We start from the raw sequence: 21,435 nt of genomic DNA, 5'->3' as shown, positions 1-21,435 counted from the left end.
ATCAGCAAAGCAATGTGAATAAGATGCATTTTATGGGGGGGGGAATAAATTGGACTCTTTCTGTTCTGAAAGTCCCGCGAGAAGTCGATGCGATTTTTATTTGGACCGTTAAAGACACACCATTACATTGGCCGAGTTCCAGGTAAAAGTCAGACATTCTACTTTCTCCCAGCCGCGAAAATCATCTCCCATTACACCCCTGCCCATATTTTTATTGATTAGCCCTTGATTGCAGTGCTGTCTGCTGTATTTTTCTGGCAGGTAATGCTGGTACGTGCAGTCCAACAAACACTGGACAGGCGAAGAATGCTTACCTGAGACATTACCACTGAGATGTGATCGTTATATGCACGTGTCTGTGACAATGGGTGCTCGCTCAAACAGCTGACACTTCATCCCCCTTTATTCCCCTGGCAGTGTGCCTCTCATTGTGCCTTGTGCGTTAGACAGGACACTGCCAGAGGTGTACGGGACAGCTCAGCCTTTCCCTAAATGCCGCCTGATTTGCATATCAGAGTTTTCCTGATGAGTCATTTAACCAGTCGCTTCCCTCTGCCTAATTGATTACTGAGCGAGCCTTACCTGAGGGAGAGGGAATAAGCAGTCCCAGGGGGGAGAATCGGCATCGTATCATATACTCCGTCACCTACACTGGGTATCCCCTGCTCCACCCAGCACCACCCCGACCCTCAGACCACCTCTCTCTCCCTCTCTGCAGTTAATTCCTCTTCTCTCCTCGTCCACTTTCAGTTTCGTTGCTCAATTTCTAACCGTCTTTCCCCTTTGGCTGAGAAACGTGTTTTCCCTCTGTCCTCCGGAGACTATATTCCCGGGATAATCCCAACTTGGGTCTCTGCCTCGCTGTCTTCACTGCACCCCATTATACCATATCTCATCCTTATAGACAAACACTCCCCATTTCCCCCAGTCTGCCTCAGATTACGATGCAATAATCCCTTAATCCCCTGGTCCCCGTCACGCCCTCCCTATCTCCTTCCTCAATTTGCACTCGGCCAAGCAGGGCATACCATGCCCCAGGTACCACCAGCCAGGGTGCTGCCGGAGCTGGCCAGGAGTCTGTGGGCAGGACCGGGAGCTTGGCTGGGTGTCCTCCTGTGCCTTATTGCTCTGGTACAACAGTCCATCCACCTTGGGAACCTGCAGAGAGAACTGTCCCTGCTGCGGAGGACTAAGGAGGACTCCAGGTTGGAGGTAGGTGACTATGTTGGAGATTCTTTTAGTCGTTGTCCTGTTACAGGGTTACATCCCCCTCAATCATGCCCTAACCAAATGCTTAATGTAGATGCCAGCATATCGTATAAGTAGGATTTGGAAGTACACTAACTAACACTAGGAGGTCCTCAGGGAGATATAGTACTGTGCTCATTACAGTAGGTATATGCAGGAGAAATACCTCACAGGTGTCCTAATTCCACCCCACCCTGTACCTGCAGCAGCTCTCACCAGACTGCCATAGGCAAACGTGACACAGAGTTACTTACACGCAGTAATAGTTAAATCAGAGAGGGAAGGTGTGACAGGGACGCATCTATGTGGATCGCTACATAGAATTTGACGGCAGATAAGAACCTCTTGGCCCATCTAGTCTGCCCCTTTTTTTAAACATGTTACCTCAAACCATATTTGATCCTTATTTTTTTGTAAGGATATCAATATGCCTATCCCAAGCATGATTACATTGTACTACTGTATTTGCGTCTACCACCTCTGATGGTAGGCTATTCCACTTATCTACTACTCTTTCTGTGAAGTAATTCTTCCTCAAATTTCCCCTGAATCTTCCTCCCTCTAGTGTCAGTGCATGTCCTCGTGTTCTGTCGCTCCTCTTCCTGGCCCTTATTTTGATCTGGGCGGTACGGCCCGCGTGCGGCCGTACCGCCGATGTTTACACTCTGCACATGCGCAGAGGTCACTCTGCGCATGTGCAGGGGAATTCGCCGAGGAAAAAATTTAGACGCCGCAAAGGGGGCGTATAGGGGCGTGAGGGGCTTAATAGCCTCATTACCCTATGTATACGCCCAGCGTTTCATGGGCGTTCCCATGCAAACGCGGGGCGTATGCATGGTAATGAGGCTATGACGCCCCTGATGGGGGCGGAAAGCTGACATCGCCGGATGTCAGCTCTCCGCCCAAATACAAGCTTTCACACGGACGATTGTCCGTGTGCTATAAGCTTGCGTGAGCGGGGGGAGCGTGCGGCCCTGCCTTCGATGGTCGTCGACCATCGAATGCAGGGGGCAGCTCCCACCATGGTGGAGGCGTACGCCCCACCATTTTTATGCGGATCGCCAGCCGTCCGTGTACGGACGGCCGTGGCGATCCGTCTCGTGGGCGGGGATTGGTTTGTGCGGCCAGAGCACCGTGTGCGGCTCTGGCCGCACCAACCAGAATAAGGGCCCCTGTGAGGAATGTCTCCCACCTGTACCTTCCTCCCTCTAGTGTCAGTGCATGTCCTCGTGTTCTGCTGCTCCTCTTCCTGTGAAGAATGTCTCCCACCTGTACCTTCCTCCCCCTAGTGTCAGTGCATGTCCTTGTGTTCTGTTGCTCCTCTTCCTGTGAGGAATGTCTCCCACCTGTACCTTCCTCCCTCCAGTGTCAGTGCATGTCCTCGTGTTCTGCTGCTCCTCTTCCTGTGAGGAATGTCTCCTACCTGTACCTTCCTCCCTCTAGTGTCAGTGCATGTCCTTGTGTTCTGTTGCTCCTCTTCCTGTGAGGAATGTCTCCCACCTGTACCTTCCTCCCTCCAGTGTCAGTGCATGTCCTCGTGTTCTGCTGCTCCTCTTCCTGTGGAGAATGTCTCCCACCTGTACCTTCCTCCCTCTAGTGTCAGTGCATGTCCTCGTGTTCTGTTGCTCCTCTTCCTGTGAAGAATGTCTCCCACCTGAACCTTATTAAAACCCTTGATATATTTGAAAGTTTCTATCATGTCCCCCCTTTCCCTTCTCTGCTCCAAAGTATACATATTAAGATCTTTTAGTCTTTCTTGGTAGGTTTTGTGATGTAGGCCATGCACCATTTTAGTTGCTCTTCTTTGTACACTCTCTAATGCACGGGTGTCAAACACAAGGCCCGCGGGCCAAATCCGGCCCACCAGACCTCGTCATGTGGCCCGCTCGAGGAGATAGCACGCAGGGGCAGTGTGTCCCAGCTCCTGCCTAGGCCACCTCCTCTCACCCACCCCGCGCGCACTCGCTCGCTCGCCGGAGCTGCGGGGTTGGTTGCTGGGACTGGAACATCACGCAGCTGGCGATCCGTGCTGGACTGCTGGTAGTAGCGGTAACCGTGTGTGCGAGGCGGCTGACTGAAATAGGTTAGTAGTGTATAGCTCGGGCTGGTCGCTGTACGTGGGGATCCCTGTCACTGAGGGTGACCTTTACACACCAGGCCATGCTCTCCTCTAGTCACTGCGTGTCTATCTTGCTAGCCCACATTAAAATGTCTTTCCCAAAATGGTGTCACCTCCTCTAGCATCCCTAAGGCAGCTCTGTACCTTCTGTCCCTGTCTACCACTGAACCCTGCACCTCAATATAAATAGTACTGGATGTGGAATTAAATTTCTGCAGCATAGCTCTGTATTGATGGCCCACCATTTTTGTTATCGCATTATTGTTATATGCATGTCCTGTTTCATACTGCTTTAAAGTACACCTTGTACAAGTTTTCTGTCATTTGTACTTTTTGGGGGAGCGGCCCTTTGAGGGTGACCAAACTGCTGATGCAGCCCCCGATGAATTTGAGTTTGACACCCCTGCTCTAATGTATTTATATCCTTCTGAAGATATGGCCTCCATAACTGAACACAATACTCTAGGTGAGGTCGTACCAATGACCTATACAGTGGCATTATTACTTCTTTCTTTCTACTGCTGATACCTCTCCCTATGCAACCAAGCATCTGACTTGCCTTCTTCATTGCTTTGTTACATTGCCTACCTGCTTTTACGTCCCCTGAAATAGTGACACCTAGATCCCTCTCTTCCTCAGTAGTTTCCATTATAGTGCCATTTATACTATATTGAGTCTTTGGATTTCTGAGACCCAAGTGCATGATTTTGCATTTTTTGGCATTAAACTGTAGTTGCCATTCTCTTGACCATTTCTCTAATGTACGTACAGTATCTGTCCTGTCAAATGATTGTTAATGGAAACATGATCATTTGTTTTTGTGAGAACGTCTTGTGTTAGGAAAGTTGTCAGATCGCAGGAAATTGTCTTTATAACAAAACAAAAACTTATATTGACATATGAAGGTAAGTGTCATGCAGGGGGACACAGGGAAATTTACTGAGATCGAATGAACACGAATGCACCCATTCCATCTTATTCCTTGCCATAACTTGCACATCGGCAGCTTTATGAACGGGCGAATTTGGGTCGAGTTGTCGTTTTTAAAAATTTTAATGAATGGCAAGCTCTGCCGAATTCGGCATTACGAATAGACCATCTAGTTTTACACAGAGAAGTACATCATCCATATTTTGCTGCTGGTAAACTCTGCAACCAAATACTAATGATTTCACCATAGGAAAATATGAATCCTGAGAACTCTGCAGCTATGTAAATTTCTCAGGCCGAAAATACGGCTGATCGCGGCTAAAGCCGTCCATTAGCCGGGCTGGCCGAACTTAGTAAATTCCCCCACAGGGTAACGGCAGAGCAGTGTGGTGCAGGGAGGCAGGGAGTGACGGTGCAGTGGTGTGGTGCAGGGAGGCATGGAGTGACGGCGCAGTGGTGTGGTGCAGGGAGGTACGGAGTGACGGCACAGTAGTGTGGTACAGGGAGAAGTGACGGTACAGCAGTGTGGTGTAGGGATACACGGAGTGATGGCACAGTAGTGTGCTGTGGGGAGACACGGAGTGATGGCACAGCAGTGTGCTGTAGGGGGACACAGAGTGACGGTACAGCAGTGTGATGCAGGGAGACACAGAGTGACGGTACAGCAGTGTGGTGTAGGGATACACAGAGTGACGGCACAGCAGTGTGATACAGGGAGTAGTGGCGGCACATCGGTGTGGTACAGGGTGTAGTGACGGCACAGCAGTGTGGTACAGTGTGTAATGATGGCACATCAGTGTGGTACAGGGTGTAATGACGGCACATCAGTGTGGAACAGGGTGTAGTGACGGCACAGCGGTGTGGTACAGGGTGTAGTGACGGCACAGCAGTGTGGTACAGGAAGTAGTGACGGCGCATCAGTGTGGTACAGGGTTGTAGTGACGGCGCAGCAGTGTGGTGCAGGGAGTAGTGTCGGCGCAGCAGTGTGGTGCAGGGAGTAGTGAATGCGTATCAGTGTGGAACAGGGAGTAGCGACGGCACAGAAGTGTGGTACAGGGTGTTTTTGACAGCACAGAAGTGTAGTACAGTGTGTAATGAAGGTGCATCAGTGTGGTACAGTGTGTAATGAAGGCGCATCAGTGTGGTACAGTGTGTAATGACGGCACATCAGTGTGGTACAGTGTGTAATGACGGCACATCAGTGTGGTACAGTGTGTAATGACGGCACATCAGTGTGGAACAGGGTATAGTGACGGCACATCAGTGTGGTACAGGATGTAGTGACGGCACAGTGGTGTGGTACAGGGTGTAGTGACGTTCACAGCAGTGTGGTACAGGAAGTAGTGACGGTGCATCAGTGTGGTACAGGGTGTAGTGACGGCGCAGCAGTGTGGTGCAGGGAGTAGTGATAGCGTATCAGTGTGGTACAGGGTGTAGTGACAGCACAGAAGTGTAGTACAGGGAGTAGTGACAGCACAATGGTGGAAGATAGGGCACAGAGATGTGAAAGGTGTGTAACATTTGTGGGCTGCATGCAAAAGCAGCCAGTACTTACTCTGCACAGAAACAATATAAATGGCTTTGCTCCCCTGACAGTGTGCTTTGTCCCAGGCAGTGACGTGCATTTTCTGCTTTACCTACAAACATGATTCCGACTGTAAGCCCACTAGTGGATCTATCCACAGCCCACACTTAATATCATCGCAACGGGCAAGTGGGGGATTCTTTGATGCAGCCCTAGGGGTATTTTCTAAGCTAAATATATACAAATGTTCGTGGGACTAGATTGTGCACAATGGTTTACTTCTGCCTCCCGTGCATTCAGGTGAGGAGAACGTGCGAGACCCCGATGTGCACACGGAGGAGGAGAGAGCTCCCAGGAAGCAGGAAACCGAGACACAATGGTGAGATGGGGACCGGGCTGCCACCTCTCTCCTGATGCTCCCCCTCTGCCAGGTCCCTTGACTCACACAGCGATAGTGCATCAGCCAACTGCAATAAAGATGTCAGCAGCTTGCATTGTGCTAGAGATAATACATCTGTCATCTGTCATGTGCTTCACCTGGTTCTGTTACCTTATTATTGTGCCAGAGTCAATAGAAAGATCCCAAGATTCTGCCACAAGGTGTTGGAGGATGTGCTCATCTGTCCATCCATCGAACATGCAAGGAAAGACTGCAATAACTTATGACACAGCGCCATCTGCTGGCCCTCCAGTGCTGCCTACATGAACTACTTAGCCTGTAGCTGTTGCCACACTCCAACATTCCTTCTAAACACCTGCGGCTTAGCCTTTCACTTTTCTTTATTGATTGTGATGTCTTTCCCAAAGTAATCTTTGTACCGGTCAACCAGACCATCTGTGTTACTCCTAAGGTGGTAGTATCCATGTTGTGGGATCATGTATACTATCACACTTGCTGTGTGTGAAATCCGTACAGCTAGCTTAGCATTGTGGAACACCTTCTTTTATGCCAGACCCCACTGATCGTCACTCCTTTGTGATCCTAAGACATATTGCCGGGTCTCTATAGCATCACTGATGGTTTCCATGCTTGTTCTTGGGGTTCTGTATCCTCTGGAACACTCACTGTACCCAACAAGTATCATTGCCTTCACTTTCAGCATTGGTCCCGGTGCCAAACAGAGTATTTCTAGCGGGGATTTTCCAAGTGGTAAAATAACCTAGTACTCAACATATAAATGTACACAGTGGTCTTGTTAGTCACTGGATACAACATAATTGACCCAGTAGGTGACAAGAACTGCATTGTCTTCTGCAGAGAGCGTTAGAATCGGATGAGTTATTATGTTTCTGTGCAGGGTAAATACTGGCTGCTCAATTCGTTACACTGCAATTTACATTTCAGTTTGAACACACCTCATCTAAATCTAACTCTCTGCACCTGTTACATCTGCCCCACCTGCAGTGCACATGGTTTTGTCCATCTGCAGAAATTGCAGCCTTGCTAACAGGCCTGATCAGGCCCATAGCGACTTCTACAGATGACTGCTGTGTTCCAGATACTCAGCCGCTTGTCTGCAGAAGAGCACAATAACGTATTGTGCTTATTATAGCACTGTGTGACAGTGACAAGCTTCAGAGACACACACTCACATTTGGAAGTGACAATGGGCCAGATGTGTCAAGCTTCAAAAAGTGATAAAAGGGAGAGTGGGAAACAACCAGCCCCATAACTGTATTATGTAGGCTGTAACATGACAGTTAGGAGCTGTTTGGCTGGTTGTTTATCAGTCTCTATTTTATCACTTTGATTCAGGCCCTGTGATACAGTAAGGGGCCAATGTATTATGTAATATTACGGGTGTTTTTGAGGATTAGCCGCAGATATTAAGTATCATCTGAATGTTCCAGGAGGGACCGCAGCAGAAATCTACATTCCCTCCTGCTCCGCTGCATTCCCCATAGCTTTAAATCTAGGGGCAGGCTCGTGGGAATGGCGACCATTACTGCACCACGCAGGCTACTGTCTGAGTCCCTTATGTCATATCCTAGACCCGCCCATTCTTAGCTCCCTCCTGTGAGTATAGGAAAGTAGGGATAACTCAGGTGCCCATTACTGCACCACGCAGGCTACTGTCTGAGTCCCTTATGTCATATCCTAGACCCGCCCATTCTTAGCTCCCTCCCGTGAGTATGGGAAAGTAGGGATAAGTCAGGTGCCCATTACTGCACCACGCAGGCTACTGTCTGAGTCCTTTATGTCATATCCTAGACCCGCCCATTCTTAGCTCCCTCCTGTGAGTATGGGAAAGTAGGGATAACTCAGGTGCCCATTACTGCACCACGCAGGCTACTGTCTGAGTCCCTTATGTCATATCCTAGACCCGCCCATTCTTAGCTCCCTCCTGTGAGTATGGGAAAGTAGGGATAACTCAGGTGCCCATTACTGCACCACGCAGGCTACTGTCTGAGCCCCTTATGTCATATCCTAGACCCGCCCATTCTTAGCTCCCTCCTGTGAGTATGGGAAAGTAGGGATAACTCAGGTGCCCATTATTGCACCACGCAGGCTACTGTCTGAGCCCCTTATGTCATATCCTAGACCCACCCATTCTTAGCTCTCTCCTGTGAGTATGGGAAAGTAGGGATAACTCAGGTGCCCATTACTGCACCATGCAGGCTACTGTCTGAGCCCCTTATGTCATATCCTAGACCCACCCATTCTTAGCTCTCTCCTGTGAGTATGGGAAAGTAGGGATAACTCAGGTGCCCATTACTGCACCATGCAGGCTACTGTCTGAGCCCCTTATGTCATATCCTAGACCCGCCCATTCTTAGCTCCCTCCTGTGAGTATTTGAAAGTAGGGATAACTCAGGTGCCCATTACTGCACCATGCAGGCTACTGTCTGAGCCCCTTATGTCATATCCTAGACCCGCCCATTCTTAGCTCCCTCCTGTGAGTATTTGAAAGTAGGGATAACTCAGGTGCCCATTACTGCACCACGCAGGCTACTGTCTGAGCCCTTTATGTCGAATCCTAGACTCGCCCATTCTTAGCTCCCTCCTGTGAGTATGGGAAAGTAGGGATAGCTCAGGTGCAGGCTCACAATATAATCTGTTCTCTTTTGCAGGAAGCCGCTGCCTTCTCCATTTGACAACCGAATCATTATTCACCAATGGTAAGATTCCGTACTTACGCCTACAGCTTTTATCTCTCCAATTCTCACCAGCCGTCATTGTAATAAAGAATGTCTGTTGCGTACATCCCAAACATTGGGCCTAATTCAAGATGACTCGAAACAGGGAGAATTCGGTCCTGTTATGATTTTTTGGGGCCTGCGCATGTACAAGCACGGCTTTGGCGAGTTACACACTAGCCGGGGGTGAGGTACGGCATGGACGGGGGTGAAAACGGGGCTCACCCGTCCGCCACGTCAGTTGAGACTGTCTTTTATTTGTGAAGGCATGAGCAATCATTCCATGCAGCGGAGGCATGTGATGCGATGTGTTGTCCTACACATGCCTTCGCATGGTACCAAGTCAACCTGAATTAGGGCCATTGTCCGCTGTGAGTGGGCAGATGTCTGTAAGTGGTCTGGTTATCTCCCCCTATGTAATGTGACACAGATAAGACCCCTTAGTAATATACAGCGGAGTAGGCCAGCGTTCCACATCCCGCTTCGCATTGCTCTGAAGTGGGCAGGTCTGGGTCCATATGATGCATTTCTTTGCGAAGCGCATCATCATGCCAGCCTAATAGAGGATTGAGCTTACTGAGGAGAGGGCAAAGCACACCCATTCCTGGTCTGGGTCTGGTAGGTTTAGGATGTGTAAATATGGTGCGGCATTATTATGTCATTAACACGTCATGTGACTCCTCTTCTTCCACCCTTTGACCACAGTCTCCCAAGACTTCACTATAATCTCGTGGAAGGTGTCCCTGCAAAGGGGGAAATCCCTGGAGGTGGAAGGTACCGGTGTGAAGGTGCAGAACTCCGGGATATACCTCATATACAGCCAGGTAAGACCACCGCATGTCCCCATGACATCACCCCTCACCTCTGCCCCGCTTAATGGGCCGTCTCTCCTGCTTCCCAGGTGTTTTACAGGGATAACACATTCACCATGGGTCACTTGGTGCAGAGCCGGGCGGGCGGCGATGCGGGAGACGGCGAGGTTCTGCTGCGCTGCGTGCAGAGCATGCCGAAGGACGAGGCGTATAACACCTGCTACACTTCCGGTGAGGCTGTCTCCAAACTATAACACGGCAATGGTCCTTGTTATTACACTGTAGCAGGGACACTGTGCCGGCGGTGACAACATTAACCCCGAGTGTCCCTGTTCTGTGCCCATTAGGAGTCTTCTCACTGCAGAAGGGAACCACCATCACGCTGAGGATACCACGTCAGGGAGCCACGCTAAACACCAGCAGCCACGCAACCTTCCTGGGATTCATCAGGTTATAATAACATCGATATGAAGCATTACAGAACTGTACTACTGGCAACCTAGGAAGTTATTACTATACATGTATTAGTGTGTTCTTATATCCCCTGGGTGACCCCAAGGAGATAGGGATGACCCCCACCCCTCCTCCTCCCCATGCAGGGTGACACAGTGACACAGACAGAAGGGAGCTATGTGCCTGCCCCTCCCCCTGCAGAGCCCACCCCTCCCCCTGCAGGGTGACACAGACAGAAGGGAGCTATGACCTTGCCCCTCCCCCTGCAGAGCCCACCCCTCCCCCTGCAGGGTGACACAGAAAGAAGGGAGCTAGGAGCCTGCCCCTCCCCCTGCAGGGTGATACAGACAGAAGGGAGCTATGAGCCTGCCCCTCCCCCTGCAGGGTGACACAGACAGAAGGGAGCTATGTGCCTGCCCCTCCCCCTGCAGGGTGACACAGACAAGAGGGAGCTATGAGCCTGCCCCTCCCCCTGCAGGGTGACACAGACAAGAGGGAGCTATGAGCTTGCCCCTCCCACTGCAGGGTGACACAGACAGAAGGGAGCTATGAGCCTGCCCCTCCCCGTGCAGGGTGACACAGACAGAAGGGAGCTATGAGCCTGCCCCTCCCACTGCAGGGTGACACAGACATAAGGGAGCTATGAGCCTGCCCCTCCCCCTGCAGGGTGACACAGACAGAAGGGAGCTATGAGCTTGCCCCTCCCCCTGCAGGGTGACACAGACAGAAGGGAGCTATGAGCCTGCCCCTCCCCCTGCAGGGCGACACAGACAGAAGGTATCAATAAGTCACCCCCATCCCCCCTCTCCATAGTGTTCCCAAGTGGGTCACTAGTTACAAAAAAACCTCAAAAGTCACAAAATAACAACATTTTATATCTCCTAATAATGAAATAACAACGCATATTAGCCGAATAAAGCACGGTCCCCACCGGTGTCCTACCTGAGACAGTCCTATCCAAAGTGACCTGCCTGCCGCTGGCAACTAGATGGCGCAATTCAAGCACCTGACATTACTGTTATATCATTGTGATGGGCTGGTAATTAGTCTCTATATACTGTATAACTGGATTCCTCTGTATCTGAGATACTGTGTGTTATTTATTTCCCTATCACATCTGCTTGCTGCTCCATAAATACACTGAATATTCATGTGTTTATTACTGTCTGTGTATGGGAAATGTTTCTACCGATATAAACTAGTCCCGAACTGTTGTACAATATGTTATCAGAAGTAGGGACAGTAAGAAGGAGGGACAAGGGCAATCTCCTTTAGTTTGGTACTAACTAGACAAAATGGCGGCTTCTGCAATGTACGTTCACTTTGAGCTGTGACAGTTTCCAGCCTAAAAACTCTCCACCCCCCCCCCCCCCCCAGTCACTATCTGCTCCTACCTCCAATCTCTGCCTTCACAGCACCCTCTCTCCACATCCAGCAAGATTGAAACAGGTCAGTGTCCCTGCAAAAATTGCTTTCTCTTTCTGTTATGACATTTTAGCACGCAAAGGAGTAATGTGGTCCGTTGTGTGGCCTCTAGTGGTCAGTGGCGGTACTTCGCCTCATAGAGGTGAGGAGTAATTAGCCTTTTGTATATATAGATGAAGTAGGAACAGCACAACATCAAACAAGTTGCACAACATCTGGAGAGCCACAGGTTGGCCAGGCCTGTTCTAGAAGGTGCTAAATAAATACGTACAATGTGATTGGTTGCTATGACAACATCCCGTCTTTAATAGTACTTCCATCTTAGTAAATCAGGGTTGCCTACTTTCAGGGTGCCCTCTATGGGAGAAGGCAGCCAGCTCCATGAGATGGGGACGGGGGAGGGGGGGGGACGGGGCGCGCAAGCGTGATGATATAGGGGCGTGGTGGGGCAGAGGTACAAGGGCTACTCATTGTTTGGGGGCGTGGCCAGCACACATTTTCTAGCGCAACCTGTAAAATGACAGGAGCTGATTGGCTGGCACTTGATCTCTTCACGATGAACCTCAGAGACCAATAAACATTTCTCATGAGATATTAATCGTGGTTCATGTCTGGGAAAAGCACGTGTTTTTGTATTCACCTGGATGTAGTGTTGGAATCGGGAAGGTTGGGGATGAGGGTCTCTCCTCGGATCTCTGGCCGTAGACTGTGATCTGCATACAGGATGAAGCCATAGTTGTGGGTTACCTGATGCTAGTGGAGGAGAAGGTGTACTTACCTATGCACTTACTAAGTAGCAACTCTAAAACGGAGGAAACTATCAGTTTGTACCGGCTCAGTGATGGCCACCCAAGGCTGTACCATCGATGGGCAATGATTTTAAACCACCAGTAGGAAAGACCCTATAGCCATCTTTGCCGATCAGACTTGCCGCTGATGCGGAAGGGGGGTTTTCACCACAAGGCGCCATGATCGATGATGAGGCTGCGCCAACGATGGCTCAAAAATAATCTAGAAATAAAACCAATTACTATCGGACTTGCACAACCATCGATGATATATATAGATATCTATCCCGGTACAGAATGGGCCTCTGGTTAAGGTCTGTACCATTGCCCTGCAGTGGGAACCCTTGGAAGGGCGCAGGGAACCCCAGCTCCCACTGCACACGTGTAGGGGATGGGATAAACCTTACCATAGTATTATATAGATGAGATACCTGACAGTACTGCAGGAGAATGCACAGTGTGTCTGTAATATAACATATCAGTAACCTCACTGACCAATAAAGCTGTCATAAAAGTAACAGTAATTACCATAATAACATAATGAGAATAGAAACCCACCAGCACATCTGCTCAATAGCATCGTAGCCTCGCCTCTTAAGCACTAAGTCGCCTTCCCGAAACAAAAATGGCCGCACAGCGTTTTCGTGCCTCGTGTGCCAAAACCAAGATGGCCGCACAAGCTTTTCCGCCCGCCGTCCTGTTCGCCCGTTTCCTTCCTCTTCCACCTCCTCCCTCTCATTGGTCCGCGTAGATCCCGGGCGGCCTTCTAGAACACATTGTCGCTATTGGTTCCGCTTCCCGTGTCCTCATTGGAGAAGTAGCCAGCCCCGCCCCTGTGCTGCACGATGATTGGTCGGAGACCCAGGAAGCGTGAAAGTGTCGCCGGTGTGGTGCCTGGAGTCCGGAGTTGCTACACATGGTGGATGGAGGTAAATAATAGCGGTAATATCTCGGAAGAGCAGCCTTTGAGCCTGAGGTGCAGGACAGGTGCAGCAAGGGGGGGAAAAGGGCTATATATATTATATATATATATATTTTTTTTTTATATATACACACGTTACCAGAGGTCAGCATCTGGCTTATATTGTGTGTACTCCTGATTTCTGATGAAGTGCCCACTTTTTTTAATGAGCCTCTGCTGTCTATGGAACACAATACAACTGAGATGTAGGGAGCAGAGAAGGGGCCGTGTACTAGCAGGGATGGCCGCCTTTGGGATACCAAGAGATGAGCGATAACGAGTGAGAGGAGTTGCGGGTACAGACTGTCGCTATGTAGGAGAAAGCTGTAATAGAAGTACGAGAGAAGGGGGGCTTTAAGGTAAGGAAGAAGGCCCTGCTCTGAGGAGCTTACAATCTACAGGTAAATGAAGACAGACCGGTGACATCAGGTGTGATCAAAGTGGTCTGAAGGGAGGGGTGGCCAAATTGCTTCCAGTTGCCTGACCAGGTGTAGCGATCAGTGCCCCATCTGCTGATTCCTTGTCTCTGTGTGCTTGGCAGGTGATGTGGACTCATTGCTGACCCTGTAGTGCGTATAGCGGTCAGTATGGAGGCGTGCGCAGAGGTCGGCTCGGCTGGAGGTGACCCGGCGAATAATGATGCCGCTGCAGGAGAGGCGATGGTGGAAGACCTCTCACTCGGAGGAGAAGGGCCGGCGGAGGAAGACAGTGCGGTATTGGAAGGAAGCCTTGTTGGTGATGGACGTGAGGGTACAGCAGACCAGATTGAGGTGGGGTCCGGACGCTCAGACAGCAATGTGGAAAGTCGGACGGAAGAGATGGACGTCTCGGCTTCCAGTGAGCGGCTGATAAGAAATGAAAGTGACCCAAATGGGGACAGTTATGAGAGAGGTGTTGGCGTGGACGGGCCTACAGCCCAAGTGGCTGAGGAGGTGCCGGAGAGGGCGGAAGTGGAGGAGGAGGGTCAGGATACAGAAGAGACGCCTTGTAAGCAGCCATGCCTGGACCAGGACGACCCAGTGTGTGATGTGTGCTCTGATGAGATGCAAGGTTCACCCCATGAGGCCATGGATGACCCAGCCGACGCCACAGAGACTCCAGAGGAAGCCTATTTGTAAGTTTGACCAGACCGCGCTCTTACCTGTCTGTTATTACCTCCTGCCTTGTCTCGTTAATGCATCGGTACCCAATTGTACATCGCTGCGGCATATGCTGGCGCTATATAAATGTTACTGATGTAGTCGTATAACCCAGCTGCTCTGCACTACGGCCCACGATGTATAATGGCCGACCCCTTACCACGTGCTAGAGAAACCTATTCCCGTATCTCTCCCAACCACAGCCTAGCGCAGTGTGACTTCTCCCAGCAGCCATGGCCGCTGACCGGAGCGTGGAATGAATACTCCGCCTTCACAGAGAACTTCCTGAAGGGCTGCAAGTGGTGAGTACGATGGGTGATTGGGGGGAGGGGGGTTGCATTAGCTACATGTAGGGTAATATTTTGTTAAATATTTATTGAGTAAGAAATGAAACTTGGCAGTGATTTATTTTAACATTAAATTGTATATTGCATTTTATCTGATGTCACCGCCTACTGAATGTATACGCACCACTGTGTGATTGAAGTAAAGGTGCATATATATACATTGCATAGAGCATCACTATCTAGGCCAAACCTTCCTAGTGAGATACTCAGTGGTCAGTATTACACTGAGGAAGTTCCAGCAGCCCTGTGTGCATGTCTGACAGATTTAAGGAAAACTATCCTTATGTTTCTCCACCACACATTGTTCCCACAGGGCCCCGGACGGATCCTGCATCCTAACCAACAGTGATGACAACGTTCTGAGGATATTCAATCTCCCACCAGAACTGTACACGGGCGACTGGGATTTATTACAGGAGATGGTATGAACACCCTCTGTTATGTGTCACGCTGCAGAGGGAGGGACAGGCTCCTAGCTCCCTTCTGTCTGTGTCACCCTGCAGGGGGAGGGGCAGGCTCATAGCTCCCTTCTGTCTGTGTCACCCTGCAGGAGGAGGGGCAGGCTCCTAGCTCCCTTCTGTCTGTCACCCTGCAGGAGGAGGGGCAGGCTCCTAGCTCCCTTCTGTCTGTGTCACCCTGCAGGGGGAGGGGCAGGCTCATAGCTCCCTTCTGTCTGTGTCACCCTGCAGGAGGAGGGGCAGGCTCATAGCTCCCTTCTGTCTGTGTCACCCTGCAGGGGCAGGCTCATAGCTCCCTTCTGTCTGTGTCACCCTGCAGAGGGAGGGGCAGGTTCATAGCTCCCTTCTGTCTGTGTCACCCTGCAGGGGGAGGGGCAGGCTCATAGCTCCCTGCTGTCTGTATCACCCTGCAGGGGGGAGGGGCAGGCTCATAGCTCCGTTCTGTCTGTGTCACCCTGCAGAGGGAGGGACAGGCTCATAGCTCCCTTCTGTCTGTGTCACCCTGCAGGGGGAGGGACAGGGCTACTGTTCCACACCTTGGGAAGGCTGTACTAGATAATCTCATTGTCTTCCTCAGAGCCCAGTTCTCCGCATGGCTGAGGGTGACACGATATATGACTACTGCTGGTATCCTCTGATGAATTCTTCTGACCCGGACTCCTGCTTGTGAGTGCCCGTCTCTGTATCTATAAGTGTGTATACGTATAATACAGCAATCGCACAGGGAAGGAGCAGGACAGCACGTATCTGTGCAGGTGGTTAATGTTCCAAAATACTGGGATTATTGTAACCCCGCACCCATGGCAGGTCACACTGCTTGTTTGACCTGCGGCTGAGGACAGTCTCCTGTATCGCCATGTTATTAGCCCAGAGACGCAGCAGACAAATCAGTAACGACACTCCGAGCTGATGACCATACCCAGGGAAAGCGATAGGTGGTGCTAGAGTTCACCCCTGAGTCCGTCTCAGTGGCTCATTATGCAGCGAGGTTTATTTAATGAAATCAAATTCCTGATTGACTTTTATGTGTAGGGGAGTAGCTTCTCTAGCAGCAGACAAAGGGGGACTGACAGCTTGGCAAACCTGCTCTGCACTAATGCAGCATGGAGAGTCCTACAAAGGGGGTGGGGCCTGGTGTCACAGCAGCTCAAATCACTGCAGTCTCCGTTCCAATCGTGGAATCTCATCAGGGTATTGTCCCGGAGATGTAGGCGGAGCTTCTCCTCTCCATAATGGAGTAGGGAGGTAACACAGGACTGAGGTCAGGGTAACGCTGAACAGTGTATTCTACCTTCATGGTTTATATCATAATGTCACTTCCAGCCTGGCCAGCAGCAGCCGGGATAACCCCATCCACGCGTGGGACGCCTTCAGTGGGCAGCTAAAGGCTTCTTATCGGCCGTACAACCACCTGGTAAGGTCTCATTGTGCCACCCTACAGGGGGGAGGGGCAGGCTGCAGTGGGAGGGGCAGTATAAAGCGGTTGTGTTTCTGTGTTGCGCAGGATGAGGTCACCGCCGCACACTCTCTCTGCTTCTCACCGGATGGGTCTCGGCTGTTCTCCGGGTTTGATAAGATGGTGCGAGTGTTCGATACATCGCGGCCCGGGAGAGACTGCGAGTCTCGCCCCACTTTCCGTGAGTATGACTGGCTCTCCACAGCAGCGTTCCCTGACGTAGGACATAGCCCCGATCATGACGTCCGTGTTCGGCTTTGTGTCCCCGCGCAGATAAGAAGCAGGGCCAGCCCGGGATCATCTCCTGCATCACGTTCAGCCCGTCTCAGGACATATACGCCTGTGGTTCCTACTCCAAGTGCCTGGGGCTCTATTCCTGCCATGAAGGGGTGGACCTGGCGGTCCTGCACGGACGCCACGGGGGCGTCACCCACCTGCTGTTCTCCCCGGACGGGCACTGCATATTCTCCGGAGGCAGGAAGGTGAGACGCTCGGTTCCGTATTGGTGAGCTGCGTCGGGCCTCCTGGGGTTTAGCTCTGTAAGATGATTGGTTGATGGTGGCAGAGATGTAAGCGGACACCTGTCCTCCTTGTCTTCTTAGGACCCTGAAATCCTGTGCTGGGACGTCCGCCACCCGGGACAGATCTTGACCTCCATGAGACGCAACGTTAACACCAACCAGAGGATATACTTTGACCTGGAGATGTGAGTTTCCAACGCAACCCCCCCCCCCCCCCCCCCCCCCCCCACACACACACACACACACACACACACACACACACACACACACACACACACACACACACACACACACACATCTCCCCGTTTTTGTGATCTAATACTCCGTCTCCCCACCAGCTCCGGACGTTATCTGCTCAGTGGGGACACAGCCGGCCTGGTCACCGTCTGGGACATGTTGGCCCCTCCAGTGGATGGGACCTCCTCTCCCACCCTACAGTTCCAGGCTCAGAGCGACTGCGTGAATGGGGTCAGGTGAGTACCGTGAAGCAAAATAAATTCCTGGGGAAATGTTGGGCAGAGCTGGAAATAATTTTTGCCTAGAATTCATAACAAAGCCCTAATGAAATGAATGGTCTATGCTGCATTGGAAGAAGTTGCCGTGTTGCCCATTTCCCTATGCAGAGTGGATAATTGCTTCTGCATTTTCCATTTCGCTAGAAGTTTTTGGGAAAACGGTTTCTTATATGGCGCACACATATTCTGCAGCGCTGTACAGAGTATAGTTGAACATTCACATCAGTCCCTGCCCCAGTGGAGCTTACAATCTATATTCCCTACCACATGTACACGCGCACACAGACATTCTAGGGTTAATTTAGTTTGAAGCCAATTGACCTACCAGTATATTTTTGGATTGTGGGAGGAAACTGGAGTACCCAGAGGAAACCCACGCAAGCACGGGGAGAACATACAAACTCTGCACAGTTATCGCCACGGTGGGCATCAAACCCATGACAGTGCTGTGAGGCGGTAATGCTAACCTCTAACCATTACACCATCCGTACTGCCCCGTATATATAACACATGGTGGGGATAGAACCCATGACCTCAGTGCTGTGAGGAAGTAATGTAACTATTACACAGCCCGTACTGCCCCGTATATATAACACATGGTGGGGATAGAACCCATGACCTCAGTACTGTGAGGCAGTAATATAACCATTACACCGTCCGTACTGCCCCGTATATATAACACATGGTGGGGATAGAACCCATGACCTCAGCGCTGTGAGGCAGTAATGTAACCATTACACCATCCGTACTGCCCTGTATATATAACACATGGTGGGGATAGAACCCATGACCTCGGCGCTGTGAGGCAGTAATGCTAACCATTACACCATCCGTACTGCCCTGTATATATAACACATGGTGGGGATAGAACCCATGACCTCAGTGCTGTGAGGCAGTAATGCTATAACCATTACACCGTCTGTACTGCCCCATATATATAACACATGGTGGGGATAGAACCCATGACCTCAGTGCTGTGAGGCAGTAATGCTAACCATGTAACCATTACACCATCCGTACTGCCCCATATATATAACACATGGTGGGGATAGAACCCATGACCTCAGTGCTGTGAGGCAGTAATGTAACCATTACACCGTCCGTACTGCCCCGTATATATAACACATGGTGGGGATAGAACCCATGACCTCAGCGCTGTGAGGCAGTAATGCTAACCATTACACCATCCGTACTGCCCCGTATATATAACACATGGTGGGGATAGAACCCATGACCTCAGCGCTGTGAGGCAGTAATGCTAACCACTACACCATCCGTACTGCCCCGTATATATAACACATGGTGGGGATAGAACCCATGACCTCAGTGCTGTGGGGCAGTAATGTAACCATTACACCATCCGTACTGCCCCGTATATATAACACATGGTGGGGATAGAACCCATGACCTCAGCGCTGTGAGGCAGTAATGTAACCATTACACCATCCATACTGCCCCGTATATATAACACATGGTGGGGATAGAACCCATGTCCTCAGCACTGTGAGGCAGTAATGTAACCATGACACCATCCGTACTGCCCTGTATATATAACACATGGTGGGAATAGAGCCCATGACCTCAGTGCTGTGAGGCAGTAATGCTAACCATTACACCATCCGTACTGCCCCGTATATATAACACATGGTGGGGATAGAACCCATGACCTCAGCGCTGTGAGGCAGTAATGTAACCATTACACCATCCGTACTGCCCCGTATATATAACACATGGTGGGGATAGAACCCATGACCTCAGCGCTGTGAGGCAGTAATGTAACCATTACACCATCCGTACTGCCCTGTATATATAACACATGGTGGGGATAGAACCCATGACCTCAGCGCTGTGAGGCAGTAATGTAACCATTACACAGTCCGTACTGCCCCGTATATATAACACATGGTGGGGATAGAACCCATGACCTCAGCGCTGTGAGGCAGTAATGCTAACCATTACACCATCCGTACTGCCCTGTATATATAACACATGGTGGGGATAGAACCCATGACCTCAGTGCTGTGAGGCAGTAATGCTATAACCATTACACCATCCGCGATGCCCCTTGATATCTCTATCTATATCTGCATTGTGATAAAAATGATGTCATCAGATTGCGTGCAATGACAGTTAATCTGATTGACTCCGCCCACCAGTGTCAGTGATGTCACTTTCTGAGAGTTCCAGCATAACGCACATCTACAGTCTCCAAACCGTTGTGTTAAATGTCTGTGAAATACAGCCTATGATGATCATGAAGCTGATTGGTGCTTTCGCTCTTACATCTTCCCTCAGCAGTGATACAGAATGACTTCTGGTAGTACAGTGTGCTAGGGCTCCCCCTGCTGGAACGCATAGATATATTAAATAGAGGATTCACCAAACCAATCTCTGTTTCTGCTCACAGTCTGCATCCATCGATGCCCATCTTGGCCACTTCATCGGGGCAGCGCCAGTTCCCCAAGGACGAGGACAGCGGTGATGAGACCCAGGAGGCAGAGACGTCAAAACGTGGTGACACCGGAACCAACTGCCTGCAGCTGTGGTGGTGCGGGGGCAGCAGCGATGCCAAGTAGAGAGGGGCATGCTGGAAAATACATCAGTTCCTGCCCTACCATAGACCAGCAGCAGCTGGAGGTACACAGGAAGAATGGCAGCCTGGTGCTGCTGTACTGCCCCCTGTGGGTGGATGTGTATAGGAATGACTTTGCTTTGTACATATGGAGATAATGTATATATATTTTATACCCGAGTTGTCTGTACACATTTTATGTATGGCCTGTACACAATAAAACGGTCCAGTACCAGGTCTGTGTGTTGTGTATGTCTTATATTCATTTCTATGGATTCTTCGGTCAGGTCCACTGATGTGTATAATATAATGTAATATATGATCCTTCTCTACAGGAGCTGACCACAAGCTTGTCATAGCTGTGAGGGCTTAAGTTGGGCATGTCCAAACTATGGCCCTCCAGCTGTTGGGGAAACTACGAGTCCTATCATGCCTTGCTGTAGTTTTGCTATTAGGGAATGCTACAACTATGGCAAGGCATGATGGGATGTGTAGTTTCACAACAGCTGGAGGGCCACAGTTTAGCCATGCCTGGCTTAAGTGGACGAAACTACAGAAGAGGCGTGGCCTAGACCAGGAACGGTGGTTGTTGTTGTCATCCTGGCCACCAGAGGGCAGTGTGCGACACTTATGTCATTAATGTTTAGTGCACAGATATTACCCAGCACTCTGGGCGTCATTCTCTGTATTACCTACCAGCATGTATATGGGGTGTGGGGGGGAATCGGGGGCACCTGGGCAGAAAGCCAAACAAGCAGAGAGAACATACAAACCCCACACAGGTTGGTTATTGCCTGTAATTGAACTCATGACAGCAGTGCCAGCCCTGCAGAAACCCAGTTTGTAGGGGATATGGTCACTAGTTGGACCCTAATGAAGGTTGACATATATATTTGGTCGACTGGGCTTGGGTCAACACCAGAAATAGGTTGGCACAAGCATTAAGTCTACAATGGGAAGATCGATAGTCAAAAGGGTGACATGAGTTTTTTCACGTGGTGGGAGAATATAATAGTGTGCCGACGCAT

At 50.3% G+C, this 21,435-nt stretch overlaps 1 protein-coding gene and 1 pseudogene across 2 annotated transcripts in view; both read left to right on the top strand.

Annotated features, from left to right (window-relative positions):
- Nucleotides 1–11,374, top strand: part of LOC146073388 (uncharacterized) — a 38,114-nt pseudogene extending 26,740 nt beyond the window's left edge. The window contains exons 9-14 of the transcript XR_014473278.1: nt 676–1,212; nt 6,123–6,201; nt 8,895–8,942; nt 9,666–9,784; nt 9,862–10,003; nt 10,120–11,374. The product of XR_014473278.1 is annotated as an uncharacterized LOC146073388 (transcript). The remainder of the gene's footprint in view (nt 1–675; nt 1,213–6,122; nt 6,202–8,894; nt 8,943–9,665; nt 9,785–9,861; nt 10,004–10,119) is intronic.
- A 1,844-nt stretch (nt 11,375–13,218) lies between these two features.
- Nucleotides 13,219–20,644, top strand: WRAP53 (WD repeat containing antisense to TP53). The gene is made up of 11 exons (XM_083185673.1): nt 13,219–13,367; nt 13,941–14,513; nt 14,742–14,840; nt 15,199–15,307; nt 15,921–16,009; nt 16,667–16,757; nt 16,848–16,980; nt 17,073–17,281; nt 17,402–17,505; nt 17,659–17,793; nt 20,243–20,644. Exons 2-11 carry the CDS (start codon nt 13,987–13,989, stop codon nt 20,409–20,411), a joined length of 1,665 nt encoding a protein of 554 aa, XP_083041799.1. The 5' UTR covers nt 13,219–13,367; nt 13,941–13,986; the 3' UTR covers nt 20,412–20,644.
- Nucleotides 20,645–21,435: the final 791 nt, after the last annotated feature.

The sequence above is a fragment of the Crinia signifera genome, chromosome 4 (genome assembly GCF_055691185.1).
Source record: "Crinia signifera chromosome 4, ASM5569118v1, whole genome shotgun sequence".
Taxonomy (NCBI): Eukaryota; Metazoa; Chordata; class Amphibia; order Anura; family Myobatrachidae; genus Crinia; species Crinia signifera.
This window is presented reverse-complemented; position numbering and strand designations above follow the sequence as displayed.